General features: G+C 39.0%; 3 protein-coding genes across 5 annotated transcripts; 2 read left to right on the top strand and 1 right to left on the bottom strand.

Annotated features, from left to right (window-relative positions):
* Positions 1–1,031: 1,031 nt before the first annotated feature.
* lamtor2 (late endosomal/lysosomal adaptor, MAPK and MTOR activator 2) lies at positions 1,032–3,512 on the bottom strand. Its single transcript, XM_058053446.1, has 4 exons — positions 3,319–3,512; positions 1,468–1,630; positions 1,279–1,368; positions 1,032–1,201 (listed from the first exon to the last, which is right to left on the bottom strand). Exons 1-4 carry the CDS (start codon positions 3,384–3,386, stop codon positions 1,145–1,147), a joined length of 378 nt encoding a protein of 125 aa, XP_057909429.1. The 5' UTR covers positions 3,387–3,512; the 3' UTR covers positions 1,032–1,144.
* Positions 3,513–3,738: 226 nt separating this feature from the next.
* On the top strand, positions 3,739–10,354 carry LOC131105658 (uncharacterized). The gene is made up of 7 exons (XM_058054030.1): positions 3,739–3,861; positions 4,070–4,257; positions 4,936–5,055; positions 5,151–5,207; positions 8,527–8,742; positions 8,867–8,986; positions 9,096–10,354. Exons 2-7 carry the CDS (start codon positions 4,081–4,083, stop codon positions 9,162–9,164), a joined length of 759 nt encoding a protein of 252 aa, XP_057910013.1. The 5' UTR covers positions 3,739–3,861; positions 4,070–4,080; the 3' UTR covers positions 9,165–10,354.
* Positions 10,355–11,975: 1,621 nt separating this feature from the next.
* Positions 11,976–20,672, top strand: LOC131105640 (transmembrane protein 176B-like). 3 transcript variants are annotated; one of them, XM_058053995.1, is made up of 7 exons: positions 11,977–12,468; positions 13,284–13,471; positions 13,542–13,661; positions 13,765–13,821; positions 15,088–15,309; positions 17,463–17,594; positions 18,270–20,672. In XM_058053995.1, the coding sequence occupies exons 2-7, from the start codon at positions 13,295–13,297 to the stop codon at positions 18,315–18,317; spliced, it is 756 nt and encodes a 251-aa protein (XP_057909978.1). In that variant the 5' UTR covers positions 11,977–12,468; positions 13,284–13,294; the 3' UTR covers positions 18,318–20,672. The 3 variants fall into 3 exon arrangements, with proteins under 3 accessions (XP_057909979.1, XP_057909978.1, XP_057909977.1); XM_058053994.1 differs by lacking the exon at positions 18,270–20,672 and adding an exon at positions 17,686–18,213 and having other exon boundaries at positions 11,979–12,468; XM_058053996.1 differs by lacking the exons at positions 13,765–13,821; positions 18,270–20,672 and adding an exon at positions 17,686–18,213 and having other exon boundaries at positions 11,976–12,468.
* The last annotated feature ends 3,006 nt before the right edge of the window (positions 20,673–23,678 follow it).

Genomic DNA, 23,678 nt, shown 5'->3' with positions numbered 1-23,678 from the left:
TATATTATTGTAAATGTATAACCCTCTTTACATCAAATAAATGATCTCAAAGTGCTCCTGAAAAAAGGGACACAGGCACATAATAATAATAATAACAAATAATCATAATATAAAATAATAATAACAAATAATATAAAATAATACAAAATGTATTCTTCTTATTATAAATTTATAATCATAATAATAATAACATAATAATATAAAATAATAATAACAAATAATATCAAATAATAATAAATTTATTCTTATTATTATAAATTTATAACGCACTTTACATCAAATAAATGATCTTAAAGTGCACATATAGCAGATTACATAACACTTAATAATTTCGTTATTTGATGCGGTCTGTTGTTTACAAAGTGCTCCTGAAAAAAGGGACACAGGCACATAATAATAATAATAATAATAATAACAAATAATAATAATAACAAATAATAATCAATTTATTATTATAAATTTATAACACACTTTACATCACATAAATGATCTCAAAGTGCACATATAGCAGATTGCATGACACTTTTATAGATACAATAATTCCAGCTGGACTGTTATGTGTAAAATATCGAGTCTGGCCCCCCCGTCAATTTTGTTAAATCAATGCCAGTCAAAAAGTTTGCCCACCCCTGGCATAGCACATTAAAGCACCTTACATTCTTTTACAACAATGCCTTTGAAGAAGTTAAAGGTGACTTCAAATTTATTTCAGCCAAAAGGCGCTAAATCCGAAAAAAAAATAATTAAAAAAAATATATAAAATACATGGTGTGTGCAGGATTTTTATAGCATACATTTTTATGACCTATATTGATAGCTCTTTCATTTGCAATATAGACTTGATGACCAAATAGATTGATATGTGCGTAGTTAAAAATCATTGATTTTCTCAAAATCAGTCAAAATGGATTTAGCGCCTTTTGGTTGCTAGCTCTTCATTTATAGGTCAGAAAAGTGGAAAGCGCATAACGGGTAAATTTCAATTTCAAAAACTTGTGAAGAGTCACAGAATAAAAAAACGGAATCAAGAATTGTAATCAGAAATAGTTTATTTTACACATTTGACATGAAACAAGCACTTTAGATCCATATGAATATTCCAGGATAGAAAAGACTAGCGACCAGAATGTGGGCCACATATGGGCTAAGATGCTGCTACCTGGGTGAGCGGTTCTTCCAGGTATTGGACCAGAGCCTCTGCCTGCAGACAAAACAAAAACAATAAGGTCATTTTTTACAAAAATGATTCATGAGAACTGCTGGTGTTGGAATTCTCACCTTGGCTTTCAGCATCCCAAAGCCCACAGTCTCCTTGGCGTACATACAAAGAAGCAGGTTGGCCACCCGCGTGATGGCCACCCTTCCCTCCTGAGGTAAACGCAGACACAACATCACGCATTTTACCACTTAGTCAACTTCCAAAAGGATAGTTTGTCGTGTCGCTTTGAGGAGAAACGCGTCTCTTACCATGCAGTCCATGAGTATGAATTTAAGTTTGTCTTCATTGAAAGCTTGGTGGCCGTTCTTGTCGTATGCCGCCCAGATGTTGCTGGCGATAGCAGCGGTGACCCGAGCGTCAGTGTCGCCGTAGCCGGAGTACGCCAGCAGGGACCCTTCGTTGTTCAGTAAACTGTGTAAAGTTAAGGTGTCTTAATACACACGAGACTGATGTTTCACAGTAGAGTGGATCCAGAAATGGCCCGTAAAATGCCAATTTTATCTGGAGAGATCTGAAAATGGCTGTGCACAGACGTCTCCCATCCAACCTGATGGAGCTTGAGACTTATTGCAAAGAAGAATGGGCAAAACTGCCTAAAGATAGATGTGCTAAACTTGTGGGATCATATTCAAAAAGACTTGAGGCTGGAATTGCTGCCAAAGGTGGATCAACAAGGTATTAAGCAAAGGCTGTGAATACTTATGTAAATGTGATTTTTTTTTTTGTTTTCTATTTTTAATCAATTCAAAACATGTCAAAAAAAACTTTGTTCACATTGTCATAATGGAGTATTTTGTGTAGAATTTTGAGGTAAGAGATTAATTTAATACAGTTTGGAATGAGGCTGTAACATGAGAAAATGTAGAAAAAGTGAAGCGCTGTGAATACTTTCCGGATGCACTGTAAGTATTTTTAATTTAATGTAATGTAATGTAATGTAATGTAATTTAATTTAATGGGCTAATAACTATAAAAGCAATCTTCACTGGCTAAATGTACTGCAAAAAAGGTCAGTAAGGATAATTCATAATGCCGCCTACAGAGAACATACTAACTCCTTATTAAATTAAATTAAATTAAATTAAATTAAATTACATTACATTACATTACATTACATTACATTACATTACATTAAATTAAATTAAATTAAATTAAATTAAATTAAATTAAATTAAATTAAATTAAATTAAATTAAATTAAATTAAATTTAATTTAATTTAATTTAATTTAATTTAATTTAATTTAATTTAGAAATAAGGAGTTAGTATGTTCTCTGTAGGCGGCATTATGAATTATCCTTACTGACCTTTTTTGCAGTACATTTAGCCAGTGAAGATTGCTTTTATAGTTATTAGCCCATATTTCCACACAATAAGTAAGATATGGTAGAACCAGAGAGGAATAAAGAGTGTGGAGTGATTTCTGGCCACATTATGTTGTGATATGAGGTTTCCAGCTCATATTTTCATCTATTGTGATTCCCAGAAATTTATTTTCCTTCACCCTTTCAATGTCCACACCGTCAATATATAGATATGTTAGATATTTTGAAACTCCACAAAAATGCAAGTGCTGATTTGCAAATATGTGGGGAACCATTGTACACAGGACGTTAGGGGAAGTAAGGTTCCAGCGTCACCAAAACACTTCACTTGTTATCAAAGTTAACATTGACATTTTGTGTTTAGCTTTTAAAAGTGGTTAACCTCTAATTATTTACTAATTAAATACGCTTGTGTATTGTGAATGAAGGTGGTCCTTTTCCATTATTTCCTGTGGAAAAGGTGTTTTAAAATACAAGTCAGTCACTCAATACCAGCTATTCTCTATGAAACACAAAAACTCACTGGATCAACACTGGAGGAAACAGGAATACCACTGCAGTTAAGGGTATTTTAAGAGTTGTAGTAGTACTAGTAGTGGCAACAATCAAACTACTACATCTTTAGCAGCATTAGTAAGTACAACCATTTTCCTAGTTTATTAGATATTTCACTCTATATCAGTGTACATCAAGATTTAAATACATGTAACAACCCTTGCTAGCCATGTATGGTTTGCGAATGACAAATTAGAATCCCGCTGATAGCAATACTCACAGTGTGCTTTGGACTCCATTAGTGTTCGCTTGGCTCAGAACCTGCGTCAAAGCTTTTGGTCGTAACATCACGTTGGGTTGTACTTCAAATAAATAACTAAAAGGGCCGAAACACTGACTTGTTCCCACTGTCACGATAGTGTTTATTACACACCCACAAACAGCAGGTCAGCTGATGTTGATGTGAGCTTCCTGTTCCGGGTTCGCAATGCATTCTGGTCATGGTAGTCGTCACACTTGTACTGCGCACTTTCAGCTTAAAGTAACTAATTAAAAATGTATTTTATAGTATTTATTTATAGTTTTTAACGCATTAAATGAATCTCTACCAAATTATACCACGACCAAACATATACTTCATTGAAAATGTTAATGTAGGAATTTGGCGTACTGTATTTGATGACCACAAGATGGCAGCACTGAACACTTCTCCTGCAGCCACACCCAGTGTGCGTCATCGAGGAAGAAAAAAAAAGAACACAGAAAAGAAGGTAACAACAGAACAAAACATTTCTTCAGAAAAAACACGGATTCGGATTAGTTGGTAAGTTATTAAACGTTTAACTTCTTTATTTATCAACAGTCGTTTGCTTTTGTGTTAGAGTTGTGTTTCCGTCACGGTTTGCTAGACTTGTTATTGCTGCCAGACGGCGAAAGTAATAAAATTAAAGTTTAAAAAAAAAAACAGCTTCGCTCGTGCATGTAATTTTACTTAAAAATGTAAAAATGTAAAAGTCTTGTATTTTTTTCAGGAGTTGGCAGGATGTCTGTGACCACGAAGAAGGCTGATGGCGTCACCGTGTTGACACTGACTTCTGATCCCAAAAGTTCCTTACCTCCGATACTACAAATCCTCAAGGCCCTTTGCTACAGCCCCGTTTGCTGCTCGGTGTCCCAGCACTTGAGTACACTCATGGGGAATTCTCAGTCTTTACTGGGGGTAAGATTTAACATTTTCACCATACATATTATAGTTGAAGAAGGACAGTAAAAGTGTATATTGGGGCTGTATGCTTGGAATTCTCGCTAGGAGCACAGCTCCTAAATAAAATAAAAATTTAAAAAAGGAACACAGAAAAAAATTAGGATCAAATTTCTTAAATATTAAAACTTTATTATTAACAGACAAACATTGCACACAGTACACCGTGCACTCATACATATAGATACTACGCGCTAACGATGGATCTGTGCGATCGATAGCGCTGCGCCCGAGATGGATCCATCGTTAGCGCACAAATCGATCGATTTCTGCGCTCTGCTACTTCAGTTAGCCTTGTGCAGTAGCTACGAGACATCATCGCGAGAGTTGCTGATGTAAACAAAGAAAAGTTGTAGGAAACTGTAGTTTGTTTGACATGATAAGGACTTACTTCAGGAGCGAAATGAAGGGGTTGGAAAGCGTACTTTCACAAGCGCTCCCGTTTCATTTCTCGACACACACAGTCTCTTTTTCTATGCAAACATGTGAGTGAAATGCTGGCACTGTACAGCTCTGGTGTGGTTCATTGTCATAAGTATGTGGTGGATTATATTTAAGAGCAAAGTGTGTAGTTGCTCAATTCCTCAGGACCACCCAGTGTCAACCACCCCCTCGTTTGTGTGTCCGCTATCATAGGCTCTACAGATCATGGTCGGCTTTCTCAACATCGGCCTAGGAGTCATCCCCATGTGCTTCGATTACAATGCCTGGTGGAACCGTGATGCCAATTTATTTTCTTTGTGGATGGGATCGGTGGTAAGCAACTGAATGCAACCATCTCTAGAAACCTAAAAACACATTTTAAAGGTATCATTCTGCGATTTTATCTGTTCTTGCTTTTTGTCTTCTAGTTTGTGCTCTTTGGCATCTTGTGCATTTTGTCCAAGAAGTACCCAAGCCCATGTCTGGTGAGTAGCATTCTTACATCACCATATATATTTTTTTCTGTGATTTTCTGTAGAACCTTGAAGAGTGTATTTGCACTTGCACAACTGGAAGAGGTAGGCCAGGGAATGACAGAAATACAACCTCATAAAACAAATAAAATACAAAGTAAACACAGTAAAGTATAAATTAAACATTTTGGTGGTTAGAGCGTAGAAAACTTGTCTACGACCTAAATGTTTTTTTTTTAACATTATAAGCATAGAATGACGCATCTATAGTCAACTTTACACGAGTATTATCCAATATAGTAAACATTCATTCATTTTCTACCACTTTTTCCTCACGAGGGTCGCGGGGGTGCTGGAGCCTATCCCAGCTGACTTTGGTCGAGAGGCGGGGTACACCCTGGACTGGTCGCCAGCCAATCACAGGGCACATATAGACAAACAACCATTCACACTCACATTCATACCTATGGACAATTTGGAGTGGCTAATTTACCTAGCATGTTTTTGGAATGTGGGAGGAAACCGGAGTACCCGGAGAAAACCCACGCATGCACATGCAAACTCCACACAGAGATGGCAGAGGGTGGGGAAAGACAAAATAAGAAGCCAAAAAGTTACCACTTCCACACAAAATAGGAGGATAACTCATTAATTTTCTACCGCTTATGCTCACAAGGATCGCAGGGGCTGGAGCCTATCCCAGCTGTCTTCGTGCGAAAGGCGGGGTACACCCTGGACTGGTGGCCAGCCAATCACAGGGCACATATAGACAAACAACCATTCACACTCACATTCATACCTATGGACAATTTGGAGTGGCTAATTAACCTAGCATGTTTTTGGAATGTGGGAGGAAACCGGAGTACCCGGAGAAAACCCACGCATGCACAGGGAGAACATGCAAACTCCACACAGAGATGGCCGAGGGTGGAATTGAACCCTGGTCTCCTAGCTGTGCGCGCTAACCACTAGACCGCCGTGCCGCCCTATAGTAAACATACTAAGAGAAAATTAAATATGTTCTGGTGCTAGGGAAGCTGAGTGGTGGTGGTGGGGGGCAGGAAGTGACGTGTATGTGGTTCAGAGTTGAGTTTTAGCTTGCCGCTGGTTACAGCCGCTACAATAGCTCATATCCGGGGGCAAGGATAAGGACTGGGATTCACACCCACAATATGAGAAATATCCAAACGCGCATCTTGAAAAAGTCTGGCCCTACCCTATATAGCCGGACGTAACACTGTGAATTTGTAACCTAAACATTTAAAATAAATACCATTAGAATTCGAATCATTCTATAACATTCTTTGTAAATGTGTATACAGTAAACCTCGGATATATCGGATTCAATTGTTCCCACTGGTTTTGTCCGATATAAGCGAAATCCGTTATATGCGTATACCGGAAAATGTCAGTTTTACGCATATACCGGATTTATATCCGGTATATGCGTAAATGGGATTTTATCCGTTATAAAAAGGCACTTCCTTGACTATGTTTCCAATGTACCTGGACGCGCAGGCAACGCTGCAAACGCTGCAAATGACGTCGTATAGCGGCCTGTCACGATTCGGCGAATCGGAGCGCCACGATGCGGCCGTCCGATATATGTGAGGGAAATTTAATGGAAATGCATTGGAACGGGACTGGAGATTTTGTCCGAAATAGGCCAAATCCGTTATAAAAAATCCGATATATGCAATGAATTTTTATTGGAAATGCATTACAGAAAAATCGGTTCTTTTTTATCTGTCCGTTGTGAGCGAATTTCCGATATATCCGAGTCCGATATACCTGAGGTTTACTGTACTCAAAGACACTTTACAGAAGAATGGAGTTGAATAAAGCAAGTAAACAGAGTCAAAGATACATTAAAATACAACATTCATTTGTTAATACACATCAAATCAACTTTATTTGTATACCACTTTTCCTGCAAAGACATGCAACACAAAGTGCTTTACAGAATTAAAAACAATTACCAGTACAATTAAAAGGAAAAACAAATACTAAGAAAGCCCCTCCCTCCAACCCTCCATATTAGACACACACACACACACACACAATCACACAACCACACACAGTAGGGAGACATGGCATGGCACTGAGGATCAAGGGGCCGTCCACACTGGGAGGAGCCGCAGGCCGTGCCATTGGGGGACCAGCACCCGGGCCCCCTGACTCCGACAGGCGGGCGGACCCCCACATTAAAGGGAGGAACCCCCAGCCGGCCGGGTCGAAGGGACCCAAGGATGGCACCCCCTCAGCAGACCCGACACAGCCCCCAGTGTGGAGGACGCCCCCTGAGGAAATACTGGAGTTAAAAGAGCATAAAATAGGACTAAAAAGATAAAAACGTTTAAAATATGAGTTAAAAGCCTGATTAAAAAGGTGTGTCTTTAATCTTTTTTTTTTAAATATCAACAGTCTCCGCAGTCCTGAGGCTCTCCGGCAGGCTGTTCCACAGGTGGGGGCCATAGTGGCTAAATGCTGCCTCACCGTGGGTTTTGGTTTTGGGTTTTGGTATTGTTAAAAGGCCAGTGCCGGAGGACCGCAGGGTCCGCAGATAAATAAGAAGGTGCAAAGCCGTTAAGACATTTAAAAACCAGTAAGAGAATCTTAAAATCGATCCAGAAGCGGACGGGTAGCCAATGTAGCCACTTTAAAACACAGTTAAAACATGAGTAAAAGCGGGGCGGGGCACAGCAGTCAGATATAAAAAGTTAGACATTAAAAACCGGATTTAAAGAGGTGGGTTTTTAGTTGCTTTTTGAAACTGGGAAGGTCAGGGCAAGCATGGAGTGAATGGGGCAAAGAGTTCCAGAGGGTGGGGGCAGCAATGGAGAAGGTTCTGAGCTTGGTCTTACAGGGGTAAATGCCAGGAAGTTGGAGTCTGAGGAGTGAAGGGGGATTGTGTGGATGGAGCAGGTCTGTGAGATTTGGGGGGGGTCAGATCGTGGAGGGCTTTGTAGGTTATGAGAAGAATTTTGAAGTGAATGAGTTGGGGGACGGGAAGCCAGTGGAGGTTTTGGAGGAAAGGGGTGATGTCCTGGAGGTGAGGAGGCGGAGTTGTGAATATATTGTAGTTTGTTTGGGTTTTGGAAGGTGTACCGTAGAGAATACTGTTGCAGTAGTCCATTCTGGTTGGGATGAATGCATGGATCAGGGATTTGTAAGTGATGGACGGAGTCGGGCTGAGCGGGGATGGATTGAGGGTGGCGCTGTCAAATTGAAGATAGAAGTTATGGGTGGGTGTTGTGATGTTTTTGGTACCCGTGATGATAATATCTGTTATTATAATACATTTAATATTGCCATTTTGTTTTTTGTTTAGGTCATCATCAATGTGATCCTGAACCTGTCGGGTGTGGGCTTTGCCAGTGTCGCCGTCATACTCTACGCTATCAACATCGTAGTCATCCCCGATAGTATGTGGGATGTGTGCCAGCCACAATATGAAGACGACTGGCACCTTGCCAATGTGACAACGATGAATCCTAACGAGAGGGACTTATATGAGCAATGCTTGCGTGGAAAAGCCACAATTATTGTAAGTGCCAATGTAGTGGAGGGCATTATGGACCTCACTCTTCTAGATTCCCTTCAGTGCTTCATTTTGGTTGTTTTCCAACAAAAACGCTACTGACATCATCGCCAATTCTCTCTTCCGTGAGATGGTTCTGACGGCCATCAATGGAATTCTGCTGGTGCTCTGCGTTCTGGAGCTCTGCCTCGTCATCAGCTCATCCGTGTTGGCTATTAAGGCTTTGAGGCTCAACAAGAGAGATGAGAAGGTAAACATGTTTTATTTATGTATTAATTAAGCTGCTGGAGAAACTCATTGTATTCCTCATTGGATTTCTGTCTTTACAATGGATCTCTGAAAAACCTATTCTCTTTTAGGGTCTGGATGATCCAGAACACTACAAACCGCTTCCGGAGGACATTGTCCCTGCCAGCCCTTCAGCCTAAATGGCAATGTTCTTCTTCATGCTGCCTGTCCAGTGTGTCAAACCTCACCTTTTATATCTCACTGTATATATTCTATGACGGGGGTGCTCACACTTTTTCAGCATGCGAGCTACTTTTAAAATGACCGAGTCAAAATGATCTACCCACTACAAAAATGCAAAACATCTATTTATTTTCAAATGTATTGAGGATTATTTGTACGTACAATGTATGTTGATGTACCTTACATAACCAAATGAGCCAATATTGCAAAACACACATAATTAACTATTAAGATTTTTTGTAATTACCTGAGTTTACTTTGATGACTTGCACTGAATTGAACCAGCCAGGGATGCATAGTCCGGACAGTAGCTGCTGATAGCCAGCCTCAAGCACACTTCCAAATGTTTATCATGGATAATATCCGTATCATAATATCCGTATAATATTCCATATCCGTATGGAAGTGATATGTTTTTTGCCTTTTTACTTGGTCCAGTTTTTGCCTTTTTACTTGGTCCAGCTCCTTCACTCATTTTAGTGACCATAAACTTTAGCGAGGGCTTAAAATCTGACGCAATTCGCCGACTAGCTTAGCACTTTGCATCTTTGTTTACGCATGAGCGGTGACCTAAAGGTCAAAATTCAGTTGTCATCTGACTGGTTGTCCTGTATGTCAATCAAGTAACGGGGATGGATGATAGGCTGACATCGTAAGTTCTGCTGCACTTAGAGACGTTGTTTGATTTGATTGGTCGCCCGAAGGGCAACATTCAGTTGTCATCTGAATGGCTGCCCTGTATATCAATCAAGTGACGGCATTGATGCTGGGATGATATTTTTTTTAATGTCACGCCGCGATTGACCAGCGATCAACCGGTAGATCGCGATCGACTTAATGAGCACCCCTGTTCTATGATATTCTGTATTTTTTTGCACTTAATCAGACATGCTCATCAGGACCGCCTATGAAAAGGAATGGAATAATGTGACTCCTGACTCGGTGGTGTAATGCTACAGCTGCTGCCTTAACGGCGGAGGATTTGATCACAACCCGGGACACTTTTTTTTAATTAGTTTTAAATTTGTTCCTACCCTGTGTTTAAAACTATAGCACTTATAATTCCCATTTACCAATTTTCCTGCTGTAAGTTGGCTCTGTTGTCATTTTGGGAGAGAAAGGAAGAGAATAAATGTAGCAAAAACAAGCAAGGGTTATTTGGGGGAAATTTCACGATAAAGCGAAAAAAGCGCTACCATGTTCCATTGTTGAATGTTTCACTATTTTATGCCCATCTCTAATAAGGAAGGGCAAAATTAATTTCATGCTTTCATGCAACATTGAACAGTTGATTTGTTGTTTATTTTTGTGTTCACTGATTATCCGAGGCAACGTAGGGGAAAATTATTTAGATGGGCAAAAAAAGGATGGGGGCGGCACGGTGGTCTAGGGGTTAGCGCGCAGACCTCACAGCTAGGAGACCAGGGTTCAATTCCACCCTCTGCCATCTCTGTGTGGAGTTTGCATGTTCTCCCCGTGCATGCGTGGGTTTTCTCCGGGTACTCCGGTTTCCTCCCACATTCCAAAAACATGCTAGGTTAATTGGCGACTCCAAATTGTCCATAGGTATGAATGTGAGTGTGAATGGTTGTTTGTCTATATGTGCCCTGTGATTGGCTGGCCACCAGTCTAGGGTGTACCCCGCCTTACGCCCGAAGACAGCTGGGATAGGCTCCAGCACCCCCGCGACCCTCGTGAGGAAAAAAGCGGTAGAAAATGAATGAATGAAAAAAAGGATGGTTAGTGCGCAGGCCACACAGCTAGGAGACCCGAGTTTGATTCCAATGTTAATGAATGTTAAAATACTTGGAAAAATGTGAAAATTGGGCTGCACAGTGGTCGAGTGGTTAGCGCGTATAGGCCTCACAGCTAGGAGACCCGGGTCAATTCCACCCTCTGCCATCTCTGTGTGGAGTTTACATGTTCTCCCCGTGCATGCGTGGGTTTTCCCCGGGTACTCCGGTTTCCTCCCACATTCCAAAAACATGCTAGGTTAATTAGCCACTCCAAATTGTCCATAGGTATGAACATGAGTGTGAATGGTTGTTTGTCTATATGTGCCCTGTGATTGGCTGGCCACCAGTCCAGGGTGTACCCCGCCTCTCGCCCCAAGACTGCTGCGATAGGTTCCAGCACCCCCCGCAACCCTTGTGAGGAAAAAGTGGTGAATGAAAAAATCACCAACAGGATGTAAAGACATAATTTCTCAGATTCAGTGGCCATTATCACCTGAGTATAGTATAGTATAGTATAGTATCAGTATTTGTGTATATAGTTAGGCTTTTGTTATTTACACATATATTCTGGTTAGTACTTATATTTGTTTGTCACTTGAGTTGTTTAATTGCCACTTTAGTTGCTTTTTTCATTTCATTTCAGAAGTCATTGGTTTTGTTCCTTGTTTCTCATCAGTTTCTCCTTTCTTTGAGGTGATTGGTCAGGCCACAAGCATGGAGGTGGGCCCATGTGAGTGCAGGCCATAGGCTGATCACCTTGATTGGGCTCTCCCAAGTGTCACCTGGGGGAGGGGGGGGTTAACTGGGTAGTTGTTGGGTAATCTAAGTTGTTAAATGTAATCTAGTGCTTAAAATGTATATAGAAAGTGAATCTTCAGTGTGGTAATATTGAACGGCTTTTGTAGCATAAAAGAAGGGTGTTAGAAATGTAAATATGGTGTCTTTTAGACAACTTGCCTCACCCTCTCGTTGGTGAATTTTGGTTGGCCCTTCACGGGTGAAAGGGGCTGGGTGAATTGTTGGTGAAGAGGCCTGTTGTGTGTGATGGCGGAAACGCCATTAAGAGAGCAAATTTTTCCTACTTAAAATCTTACAGCGAGGTCTTAAAAAATGTTCCTCTTTTCACCCATCAAAATTATTTCCCCCATGTCCGTTGGGGGCTGTGTATTTTTTATCTTATGTGTGTGTGTTTTCACTTTTAGGTTGGACGTTTCAGTCGCCAATGACGATGAATGACCTTATCGGTATTGTCATTCCAAAGGATAAATATAACCAGAATGTTGGAATAAATGGGGAAAAAACTTCCCAGGATAAAAAAAAATGCCACTATCAACGGTTATACATTTTAGAATCCCCACTACAGAGCGGCATGAACAGCCGAGGATAATGTGTCTTCTTCCGGTTAGAAAAAGAGGGAGGCGAAACCGGAAGTGAAAGATCTTTCTGGGTCATCACAAACGGACTCGATCGGGAGTTCTACTGACTTTTCTACTGGATTTAAATCTACAGAAACTCACCCAAACAGGTATGTACTCTTCTGTTTTGTTAAAACGTGTATACCTTAACTACCATTTGTTAGGCTAACCCCTGCTTGGTTCGACAGAGCTTTGTTGAACATTTTGGCATCTTTTCGTATTATTATTATTATTATTATTATTATTATTATCTTATTAGGACACCTACAAATGCGCCTTTCAGGTGAAATTACACCAAAACAATCGTCATTTCTAATCAAATCGGATAAGATGTCGTAATGTAAACAACGACACAACATGATTTCCCGTCTAAGCAATTCTGCTGGCTACGCCCACTCATGTAATACTAAATACTATATTTTTATCATATTCAAATGTCTCGAGTGTTGTCCTAGCGCAAGACAAGAAATAACATTAAAAAGGCGCATTTAAATATCTGTTAAGGTTGTTGTCAAATGGGAAAAAAAGCATTTACTGCAGTTCAGATTATGGCCAGAGGTGGCAGCACCGATGTAATGATGCAAATGTAGCCCCCCAAAAAACTGCATCCGCACCTATTTGTGAAAAGATAATATAAAAATACAACAATATAAGACGTTGACAATAATATAATTATTCTCTTTTGTGCAAAATAAACTAATTTCATTCAAATATATATACATAAGTAGCAATATGAGCCACACAACAGAAAATAGATGTTTGTGAAAATAAACACAGAATTGAAGTGTAAAAAATACCACTCTTAGCACGTTAGTATTGATCTGATACTTATAGCACCCGTGGTATTGATGTGCCCATATTCTTTGCCAATATATTTGTCATATTAAATAAAGTGGTATATTAACATATTACCTTCCCTCCTCAGGACCAGGCAGGATGTCTTTGACCATGACACGGACTAATGAGGTCACTGTCCTGACGCTGACCTCCGACTCCAAAAGTCGCTGGCCCCCTTTGTGCCAAATCTTCTGCAGCCTTTGCTACAGCCCCTTTTGCTGCTCCGTGTCCCAACACCTCAGGACTGTCATGGGAGCGTCCCAGTCAGTGCTGGGGGTGAGATTTAAGTGCAGGTGGGCCATACGCTGACACCCGCCAGTCAAAGTGATGCATGTCTTCTGTCTAGGCACTTCATATCATGGTCGGCTTGCTCCACATCGGCCTGGGAACCATCCTCCTATGCTCGGGACCTGGCTCCTGGTGGCAAATGGATGAAAGTGCATTTCCTGAGTGGCTGGGAGGATTGGTAAGACACTTGTCCTTTCCAGCTGCACTTCAGCATTATTTACCTTCAACCTCACTTAACATGTGTTCAAATTATCATACAACATCATCTTGGTCTTTTGTAGTTCATCATATTCGGCATTTTCTGTATTTTGTCTGAGAAGTACCCGAGTCCATGTCTGGTGAGTAGCATTCGCCTTCTGTCATATCATTCATTGTTAGCGCTGTCCAAACGTCTTCAAGTGAGGCCCGCATATTAATGAAAATGCAGCGGAGCCACTTTAATACAAGTTATACACACATTTGTACAATTTCTACAACATCTGATGTGATACAAAACGTGGTATGATGAGTGTAACGGATGGCAGCTGTGCGGATGCAAGTTGGTAAACCGCACTCCATGACACCTTAAGACAGGGGTCTCAAACTCAATTTACTTAGGGGTCACTGGAGCTCGGGTCTGGGTGAGACTGGGCCGCATCAGGTTTTCCCCCCAAAAAAACACATTTATTAAAAACAAAAAATTCAAAAAACTTCGCTTTGGTTCCAATTTTCTACAAGAAAAGCTCTGATAAAACATTCCACTGTTCTCAAATATCTTAATTTTTATTTTTCTACACAAAATAAGATGAAAAATAAATAAACAAATCAAGAATAAAGAAAATCAATCAATCTGTAATAAATAAATAAATATAATAATAATAATAAAAACTTAAGAAACCACATATAGTTGGTGGGTTGACAAATTATTTTTTTTCAGATTAAAATGAACAAAGCATTATTAGAGCCCTGTAGACATGACAAAACACGACTATAGTCACATTTATACTCTTTTTATTTACAACATATTGCGCAACTGCAGGGTCTTGAGACACATGCTAACTCGCAAACTAGAGAGCTAGCGTCCTAAACGGTAGCCTTCAAGTTATTTCCTTTCAACTTAAATAGCCAAAAACTTACCACTTCCACACGGATAGGGAGGATAACTATTAACAGTTATTTAACCTTTAACATGAACATGAATCAAACGTAATAATTTTTTCTGGGTACATGATACCATACAGCATCCATATCAAACTTGCGCGGGCCGCACTAACATTAAACTTTCATATCAAGGCTGGGGCCTCAAACTAGTGTCCACTAGTGCCACAATTGGCCCGCGGGCCGCGTGTTTGAGACCCCTGCCTTAATAGCTGCACTGGATTTCATTTAATGGCTGTCTCACTCAACTCTCATTGTGATGACTTTCTTCAGTGTAGTCGCACATTTTTTTCATTTTATTTAGCTCGATGGCTAGCGCTCTCAACTCCGTGAACCTGTGTGAAATGGAAGGCTGCGTGAACCAGGCGGGTTACACAAGGACCGCATGTAGGACTTGTGATGGCTGCCCCCCCCCCCCTCCCCAATTTGTATCTTTATCAACAACTATTATGTGATTTTGTTTTTAGATCATCGTAAATGTGATCCTGAACTTCTCGGGAATTGCCTTCGCCATTGCCGCCATCGTACTCTACTCATTGAACTTGGCAAATACAAGCCTGTGGAGCATTTGCGAGCGCTACGACGACAATGATTATTACTGGAGGAGAAGGAAGACCCCGAGCCCGACCATGAGTCCCAGTGAGGAATATATGCAGCAGAAATGCTTGGAGGGAAAAGGCCTAATTCTTGTAAGTGTCCGTGTCGCCAAGGTGGATTTTCTGATGTTGACCACATTGGTACACGTCCACAAGTTCTTCCGATTTCAAAACCATTTTCTCATAGGCTATAACAGGGGTGGGCAAACTACGGCCCGGGGGCCACATCCGGCCCGCCAAGTGTTTGAATACGGCCCGCCCAATCTTTCCAAAGTATTTCATTTAAACTCAAAATACAACCTGGCATCATGGCCTGAGCCAACCTTTTGATGGTTGTATCAATTTCGTTTTTTGACATGGTCTGTTGTTTACAAAGTGCTCCTGAAAAAAGGGACAAAAGCACATAGTAATAATAATAATTATTATTAGATTATTAGATTATTATAATTATTATTAGAACTATTATGATTATTATAAGTATTATATTAATGCTAATTATTATATTAATTATATATAATATTATTGTTATATTTGCATATTTTGCATAATAATAATATAATAATTATTATTTTAATTTTATTGTAATTATTATAATATTTTATTATTTTTAAAATATGTAAATATAAATATAAAATAATAAATAATAATAGCAGATTGCATGACAATTTTACAGATACAATAATACCAGGTGGACTGTTACGTGTAAAATATATAGTCTGCCCCCCCCCCCTAAATTTTGTCATATCAATGCGGCCCGCGAGTCAAAAAGTTTGCCCACCCCTGGGCTATAATGTCAAGTCAGTTTATCTGTTCCAGTGTCAAACTGTCACCACCCTAAACCCTCGAACTGTACAGGCAATGTGTTCAGTCAAATTTGAGCAATGTTTAGCTCTCACGGAAGTATACCGTAACAAAAACAAACAAAAGAGCTTGTGGCCGTGCAGCGTTCTGAGTCGCGGGGTTGGCTATTGTTAGTGCCGGCGAGCAACAGCTCACACTGTTAGCTAGTTTGCAAGCAACCACAACAGGAAGACGGTCTACAGCCAATCAGGATGCAGAAGACTACAACACAAAGCACTGAAATTGCAATTACAAAACAGCGAGTCTGCGAAAAGTCAACCGCGATGGCGTGCAGGAACACGATTATTCTTAAAACGGGTATCTTCATGAGGGTGATGGGTGGGCAAGAGGTGGGGTACATCTGTGGTTCAGTAAACCTCGGATATATCTGATTCAATTGTTCCCACTGGTTTTGTCCGATATAAGCGAAATCCGTTATATGCGTATACCGGAAAATGTCCGTTTTACGCATATATCGGATTTATATCCGGTATATGCGTAAATCGGATTTTATCCGTTATAAAAAGGCACTTCCTTGACTATGTTTCCAATGTACCTGGACGCGCAGGCAACGCTGCAAACGCTGCAAATGACGTCGTATAGCGGCCTGTCACGATTCGGCGAATCGGAGCGCCACGATGCGGCCATCCGATATATGCGAGGGAAATTTCATGGAAATGCATTGGAACGGGACTGGAGATTTTGTCCGAAATAGGCGAAATCCGTTATAAAAAATCCGATATATGCAATGAATTTTTATTGGAAATGCATTACAGAAAAATCGGTTCTTTTTTATCTGTCCGTTGTGAGCGAATTTCCGATATATCCGAGTCCGATATATCCGAGGTTTACTGTACTTTCGGACTACAGTGCAACTGCACGAGAACTCCAGCAACCACAAGGTTTTCCTTTGTTACAGTAAGCTTCAGTTCTAGTTCTAGTTCTAGGGGTGGCCACTTTCTCAAGTGGCCATTGCTGATACCCTTTTGTGATAGAGAGAAAAAAGTAATATAATATACCTCATTACAAAAGTCATTATGTTTGATTAGCATTGATTTTGCTGTAACAATATAATGTGAACTTCTCTTTTAACAACAAAACTGCACGTTTCATGAATATATTTTTATAAAACTGTGATAGAGTGAAGCAGGATTACTGTTGCGTCATCAGTAAGGTCTCAGGCGGGTGTAAACCCAGCTCACGTTTCCTAATTAGCAAGTGATCAATCAAACACTTGGTGAGTTCGGCATCATTTTATAATAATAGTAATGCAGAAAAATCTAAATAATAAAAGTAATCGTGGTATAAGAATATGAACACACTGGATTTCATATTTATGTCTAATGGATTCGGTTTTTTAGGTACTGTTTATTAGTCATGACTTGTCCTGGTCTGGCTTCTATCAGGTGCTCCTGAGATCCATCAACGGCGTTCTGATCGTGCTGTCTGTGCTGGAGCTCTGCCTCGTCATCAGCTCCTCCGTGTTGGCTATCAAGGCTCTGACGTGCAGCAGCAGCAGCAGCAACCGAGACGAGAAGGTAGAAAAGTTAGCCGTTTGTTGTTTGTGTAAGACCACGATAGCTTGCTTCACAAATGTCTTCATGCATCCATGGATGTTCTTCTCCCTAGAGCCTCGATGATGCAGAGAAATACACCCCGCTTCTGGAGGAAAACAACCCTTCCGCCTAAATAGAAAACTTTTTATATTGCCGTATATTCCAAAGAATGCACTTTATACCTTTATCATTTAGATTTCCTAATTTGGACTTTTTATTTCACAGTGACTATTTATTCATTGGCTTCAACAAGACTTTCCGTAGTATTCCCTCACCACACCACACGGCGTGTCACTAGTTTTCAATATATATTAACGCAAAAAATCTATGCATATTTTACATATTTATTTTCTAAATGAAGCATTTTCAAACAAAAAATGGGCAAATAAACAAAAATACAAATATAAGGACTTCATAAAACTCATTGAAAAACACATAATATGCAGTAATCAGTAATATTCCATTATGTTACATTGAGGAGACAACTGCCATCATAAAAAGTACCCAACCGGAAATGTACTCAAGTATAATAATTAATAAGGAATCCTACTTTGCCTAAATTTCACTTCGACAATAAAGATTTTCTTATTTTTAAATGCAATTTCTGGCCTTCTTGTCAAAATGAATGAAACAAAAAAGCTGTGAATTATTTTCCAGAAACCTGAAATCCATAATACAGAAATCAGGGGTGCTCCGATCATGTGAAAAAGGACTGGATCAACATCTTCTGATGCTTTAAAACGGCAATCCCCTCCGCCCTCGCTACAGCATCCAGAACAAACACGAGTGCCGTGTGTGCATGGGACTTCCTGTCTCTGGGAGAGCGAAATACAGAAGTCCTGCAATCTGCAAACCACTCAAAATGAGTCAACATATCCTTTACTGTCTGAATATACAAGTAGCAAGATAGTTGTGTCTTTTGTAGTCTAGAATAGTGTCAGTGTGCATGAGTGCCACCAGCACTGATGTGCTGTGGTTCATTGGGGGGGAAAAAATAATTTGAGCAGTTATTGTGACATTGTGAAGCAGAGCAACATTCATACCTATGGACAATTTGGAGTGGCTAATTAACCTAGCATGTTTTTGGAATGTGGGAGGAAACCGGACTACCCGGAGAAAACCCACGCATGCACGGGGAGAACATGCAAACTCCACACAGAGATGGCCGAGGGTGGGGAAAGACAAAATACGAAGCCAAAAAGTTACCACTTCCACACAAAATAGGAGGAGAACTCATTCATTCATTCATTTTCTACCGCTTTTTCCTCACAAGGGTCACGGGGGTGCTGGAGCCTATCCCAGTTGTCTTTGGGGCGAGAGGCGGGGTACACCCTGGACTGTTTTGTCAGCCAATCACAAGGCACATATAGACAAACAACCATTCACACTCACATTCATACCTATGGACAATTTGGAGTGGCCAATTAACCTAGCATGTTTTTGGAATGTGGGAGGAAACCGGAATACCCGGAAAAAAACCACGCATGCACGGGGAGAACATGCAAACTCCACACAAAGATGGCCGAGGGTGGAATTGACCCTTGTCTCCTAGCTGTGAGGCCTACGCGCTAACCACTCGTCCACCGTGCAGCCCAATTTTCCAAGTATTTTCATTTTTTAGTACATTTTCAACTCTTTATTCCCTTATATTCTGACTTTATAAGCAGCAGTCTATGGGGCTTGCATTACTGAGCAAGCCCATATTGTTATTCCTTGTGATGTTTAGCTATTATTAATCTTAATCTTCCCATTTTTGTGCGCGGAATGCGGCAAAAACCGCAAGAAGGACCCCCACACATGTTACACCGCTCAGGACTACAGCGGTATTTATTTTTTGGAACATTTTGTGTAAGCATGGCGACGCTATTCACCGAAACGTTCAAAAATGGGCCACTAGATTAGATACACCTGTTCTATTTTTAGAACAGCCACATTCCAGGGAAAACGAGAATTTACAGACTTTTCACAGCCTTGTAGCTCAGCCATACGGCCACGTAGAAACGTGATTAACGGCTCATTTTTGAGATAAACTTCTCAACTCTCTCTGTGGCTAAATGCTAATTGCTAGCATGTTAGCATTTAAGCTAATTTACTCATGTCTAAAGGCAAATACACACATGGCATGATGTAGGAAGGTTATAGGACAACCTTGGCACTTTCTAAACTTGAGGCCCTCTTGCTAGGTGCTAGCATGATGACTGTTAGCATGTTAGCATTTTAGCTAATTTACTCATTTCTAAAGGCAAATAGACACATGGCATGATGTGGGGACACTATGGGACAGCATCAACCTTTTCGGTACTTGAGGCTGTCTTGCTAGGTGCTAGCACGGTAGCCGTTGGCGCACCGGGCCCGAGGTTCACAGCACAGGTGGCAAGCCCATCAAAATTTCCGCGGGAATTTTCTAGTTCTTGTAATATTACAGCTTTATTTGATTTATTTCTCATAATATTACACTACTAGCATTGTGGAATTTTTCCTCATAACATTATGATGTTATTCCTGTGAAATTACAACTTTTTTGTCTGAATATTTTGATTATATTTTTGCAAAATTACTGCTGGTTTTTCTGTTTTGCTTTTAGTCAATAAAATTAAAATTGGCCAATAAAAAAACAGCCATAGGACACACATTGGACACCTTGGTGCTTAAAGGTGAAATTTTGTTTTGTAAAATGAAACATTTAATAATCCAAGTTAGTGTACCCCTCTTAATATTCAGGATTGGGAATACCAAGGTGTGTTTACCATGAGTGTGTTTTTATGATGAAATCATGCAAAGTGCTGCATATTGGCATGTAGACGTGTCTACTCCTAGACCAGGGGTGGGCAAACTACGGCCCGGGGGCCACATCCGGCCCGCCAAGTGTTTCAATATGGCCCGCCTGTTTTTTCCAAATATTTCATTTGAACTCAACATACAACCTGGCATCATGGCTTGGGCCAATTTTTTGATGGTTGAGGTAGCTGCTTTATCAATTTCGTTATTTGATGTGGTCTGTTACAAAATGCTCCTGTAAAAAGGGACACAAGCACATAATAATAATAATAATAATAATAATAATAATGTTGTCAATAATGATAATACTACTATTATATTCTCCTGTACAGCGACCTTGGGTGTCCTGAAAGGCGCTTTTAAATAAAATGTATTATTATTATTATATTAATATTGTTGTTAATAATATTAATATAATAATGGTAGTAATATTACAAAATACTCCTGGAAAAAGGAGCACAAGCACAATAATAGTAATACAAATAATGATAATAATACTACTATTATATTAATATTGTTGTTAATAATATTAATATAATAATGTAGTAATATTATTAATATAACAAAATAATAATAATAATATAATAACATTACTATAACTAATAATAATAATAATTCTAATAAAAATAACTAATAATACATTGAGAAACACACTTTACATCAAATAAATGATTTCAAAGTGCACATATAGCAGATTGCATGACACTTTTACATGTAAAATATGTGTAAAAATATAGGTGTAAAAATGGACTGTTACGTGTAAAATACTACATAATCCCCCCCCGTCAATTTTGTTAAATTAATGCGGCCCGCGAGTCAAAAAGTTTGCCCACCCCTGTCCTAGACCTCTTGCACCGCCTATTTATGGAGCTTTTATTCTGAAAAATCAGAGCGGTTCGAGGTGGAGTGGAGCTGCTGGGTAAAAAGAAAAAAAAAAAAAAAGAAAAAGACGGAAGGAAAGGATTTGCTGCAGCACCACGCTCCACACTAGCAGGTGAGTTCCTCTTGTTTTTCTGTTTAATATTTTGTGCTTTAGTATGTGTTAAATGTTATATATTTAATATGATCTGACACGTTAAGACGACTTTCATTTATTCTAAACACTTGAAAATGTGTTGCTGCATTTAAAAGTTGTGTGGGTTTTAAACCCCGCAGGCAGGAAGTAGAACAAATAAAGATTTTTTTTTCTTCCATAATACATCAGCATATTTGGACTCGATAACGTGGTTAAACATCACACCAGGGCATTCATGCGCTGAGCCTTTTTTTTTTTTTTCCCTCTTTTTGTTATTTCAGGTGTGTGTCGAAGGGCAAGGAGGATTGTTTGATTGGCAGCTGACAGCGACAACATGTTGGCATCCCTGTGTCCCATCCTGACCGCTTCTTCCCGCACTGACAGCAATGTTGTGTCTGCTCTCGGGGTAGGAAACACTACATCGCAAATTACATTTTACTACAAGGGTGGCCAGGGGTGGCCGTGAAGCCTGATTCAGCACATGGATCTGTTAATAAAAAAAAAAGCGAAACAGAAAAATCAGCAGTCATTTTACAAAAATATAATGAAAATATTAAAACAAAAAAGTTGTAATTTCACAAGAATAACATCATAATGTTATGAGGAAAAATTCCACAATGCTAGTAGTGTAATATTATGAGAAACAAATCAAATAAAGCTGTAAGATTACAAGAATAAAGTCAGAATATAATGGGAATAAAGTCATAATTAAGAGTTGAAAATGTACTAAAAAATGAAAATACTTGGAAAAATGTGAAAATTGGGCTGCACGGTGGTCGAGAGGTTACCGCGTAGAGGCCTCACAGCTAGGAGACCCGGGTTAATTCCACCCTCGGCCATCTCTGTGTGGAGTTTGCATGTTCTCCCCGTGCATGCGTGGGTTTTCTCCGGGTACTCCGGTTTCCTCCCACATTCCAAAAACATGCTAGGTTAATTAGCGACTCCAAATTGTCCATAGGTATGAATGTGAGTGTGAATGGTTGTTTGTCTATATGTGCCCTGGGATTGGCTGGTCACCAGTCCAGGGTGGACCCCGCCTCTCGCCCCAAGACAGCTGGGATAGGCTCCAGGATGACCGCAACCCTCGTGAGGATAAGCGGTAGAAAATGAATGAATAAAATGTGAAAATCAATAGCAGAAATGCGGCTAGAAAAATATTAAAGTGTAAATTTATGACAATATGGTCAAAATATTAAGAGAAAAAAACTCCTAATTTTACAAAATAAACTTGTAAAATTAGGAGTTTTTTTTTTTTTCTCTTAATATTTTGACCGTATTGTCATAAATTTACACTTTTTTTTTTTACACCCCTGCCACCCCTGGCCACCCTGTACCTCCGCCACTGGCAATACGGTCAAAATATTAAGAGAAAAAAAACCTCCTAATTTTACAGGTTTATTTTGTCTGCTACTAAAATGACATCATTTTTGATAGGAAGAAATGCAGCTAGAAAAAATGAAAGTGTAAATTTATGACAATACGGTCAAAATATTAAGAGAAAAAAAAGAAAAAAGTTTATTTTGTAAAATTACTGATTTTTTTTGTAAAATTAGGATTTATGACAATACGGTCAAAATATTAAGAGAAAAAAACTCCTAATTTTACAAGTTTATTTTGTAAAATTAGGATTTATGACAATACGGTCAAAATATTAAGAGAAAAAAACTCCTAATTTTACAAGTTTATTTTGTAAAATTAAGAGCTTTTTTTCTCTTAATATTTTGATCATATTGTCATAAAGAAATGCAGCTAAAAAAATGAAAATGTAAATTTATGACAATACGGTCAAAATATTAAGAGAAAAAAAATCCTAATTTTACAAGTTTATTTTGTAAAATTAAGAGTTTTTTTCTCTTAATATTTTGATCATATTGTCATAAAGAAATGCAGCTAGAAAAAATGAAAATGTAAATTTATGACAATACGGTCAAAATATTAAGAGAAAAAAAAGAAAAAAGTTTATTTTGTAAAATTACAAATTTTTTTGTAAAATTAGGATTTATGACAATACGGTCAAAATATAAAGAGAAAAAAACTCCTAATTTTACAAGTTTATTTTGTAAAATTAGGATTTATGACAATACGGTCAAAATATTAAGAGAAAAAAACTCCTAATTTTACAAGTTTATTTTGTAAAATTAAGAGTTTTTTTTCTCTTAATATTTTGATCATATTGTCATAAAGAAATGCAGCTAAAAAAATGAAAATGTAAATTTATGACAATACGGTCAAAATATTAAGAGAAAAAAAAGAAAAAAGTTTATTTTGTAAAA

This window comes from Doryrhamphus excisus, chromosome 17 (genome assembly GCF_030265055.1).
Source record: "Doryrhamphus excisus isolate RoL2022-K1 chromosome 17, RoL_Dexc_1.0, whole genome shotgun sequence".
In the NCBI taxonomy this organism is placed as follows: Eukaryota; Metazoa; Chordata; class Actinopteri; order Syngnathiformes; family Syngnathidae; genus Doryrhamphus; species Doryrhamphus excisus.
This window is presented reverse-complemented; position numbering and strand designations above follow the sequence as displayed.

Coding starts and splice junctions, on each gene's coding strand:
- lamtor2 (XM_058053446.1), bottom strand. CDS start 3,386: ATGTTACGACCAAAAGCTTTGACGCAGGTTCTGAGCCAAGCGAACACT. Junction 1,631..3,318: donor AATGGAGTCCAAAGCACACT/GTGAGTATTGCT, acceptor AACTTTACACAG/TTTACTGAACAACGAAGGGT. Junction 1,369..1,467: donor TCATACTCATGGACTGCATG/GTAAGAGACGCG, acceptor CGTTTACCTCAG/GAGGGAAGGGTGGCCATCAC.
- LOC131105658 (XM_058054030.1), top strand. CDS start 4,081: ATGTCTGTGACCACGAAGAAGGCTGATGGCGTCACCGTGTTGACACTG. Junction 4,258..4,935: donor ATTCTCAGTCTTTACTGGGG/GTAAGATTTAAC, acceptor CCGCTATCATAG/GCTCTACAGATCATGGTCGG. Junction 8,743..8,866: donor GTGGAAAAGCCACAATTATT/GTAAGTGCCAAT, acceptor CTCTTCCGTGAG/ATGGTTCTGACGGCCATCAA.
- LOC131105640 (XM_058053994.1), top strand. CDS start 13,295: ATGTCTTTGACCATGACACGGACTAATGAGGTCACTGTCCTGACGCTG. Junction 15,310..17,462: donor AGGGAAAAGGCCTAATTCTT/GTAAGTGTCCGT, acceptor GGCTTCTATCAG/GTGCTCCTGAGATCCATCAA. Junction 17,595..17,685: donor GCAGCAACCGAGACGAGAAG/GTAGAAAAGTTA, acceptor TCTTCTCCCTAG/AGCCTCGATGATGCAGAGAA.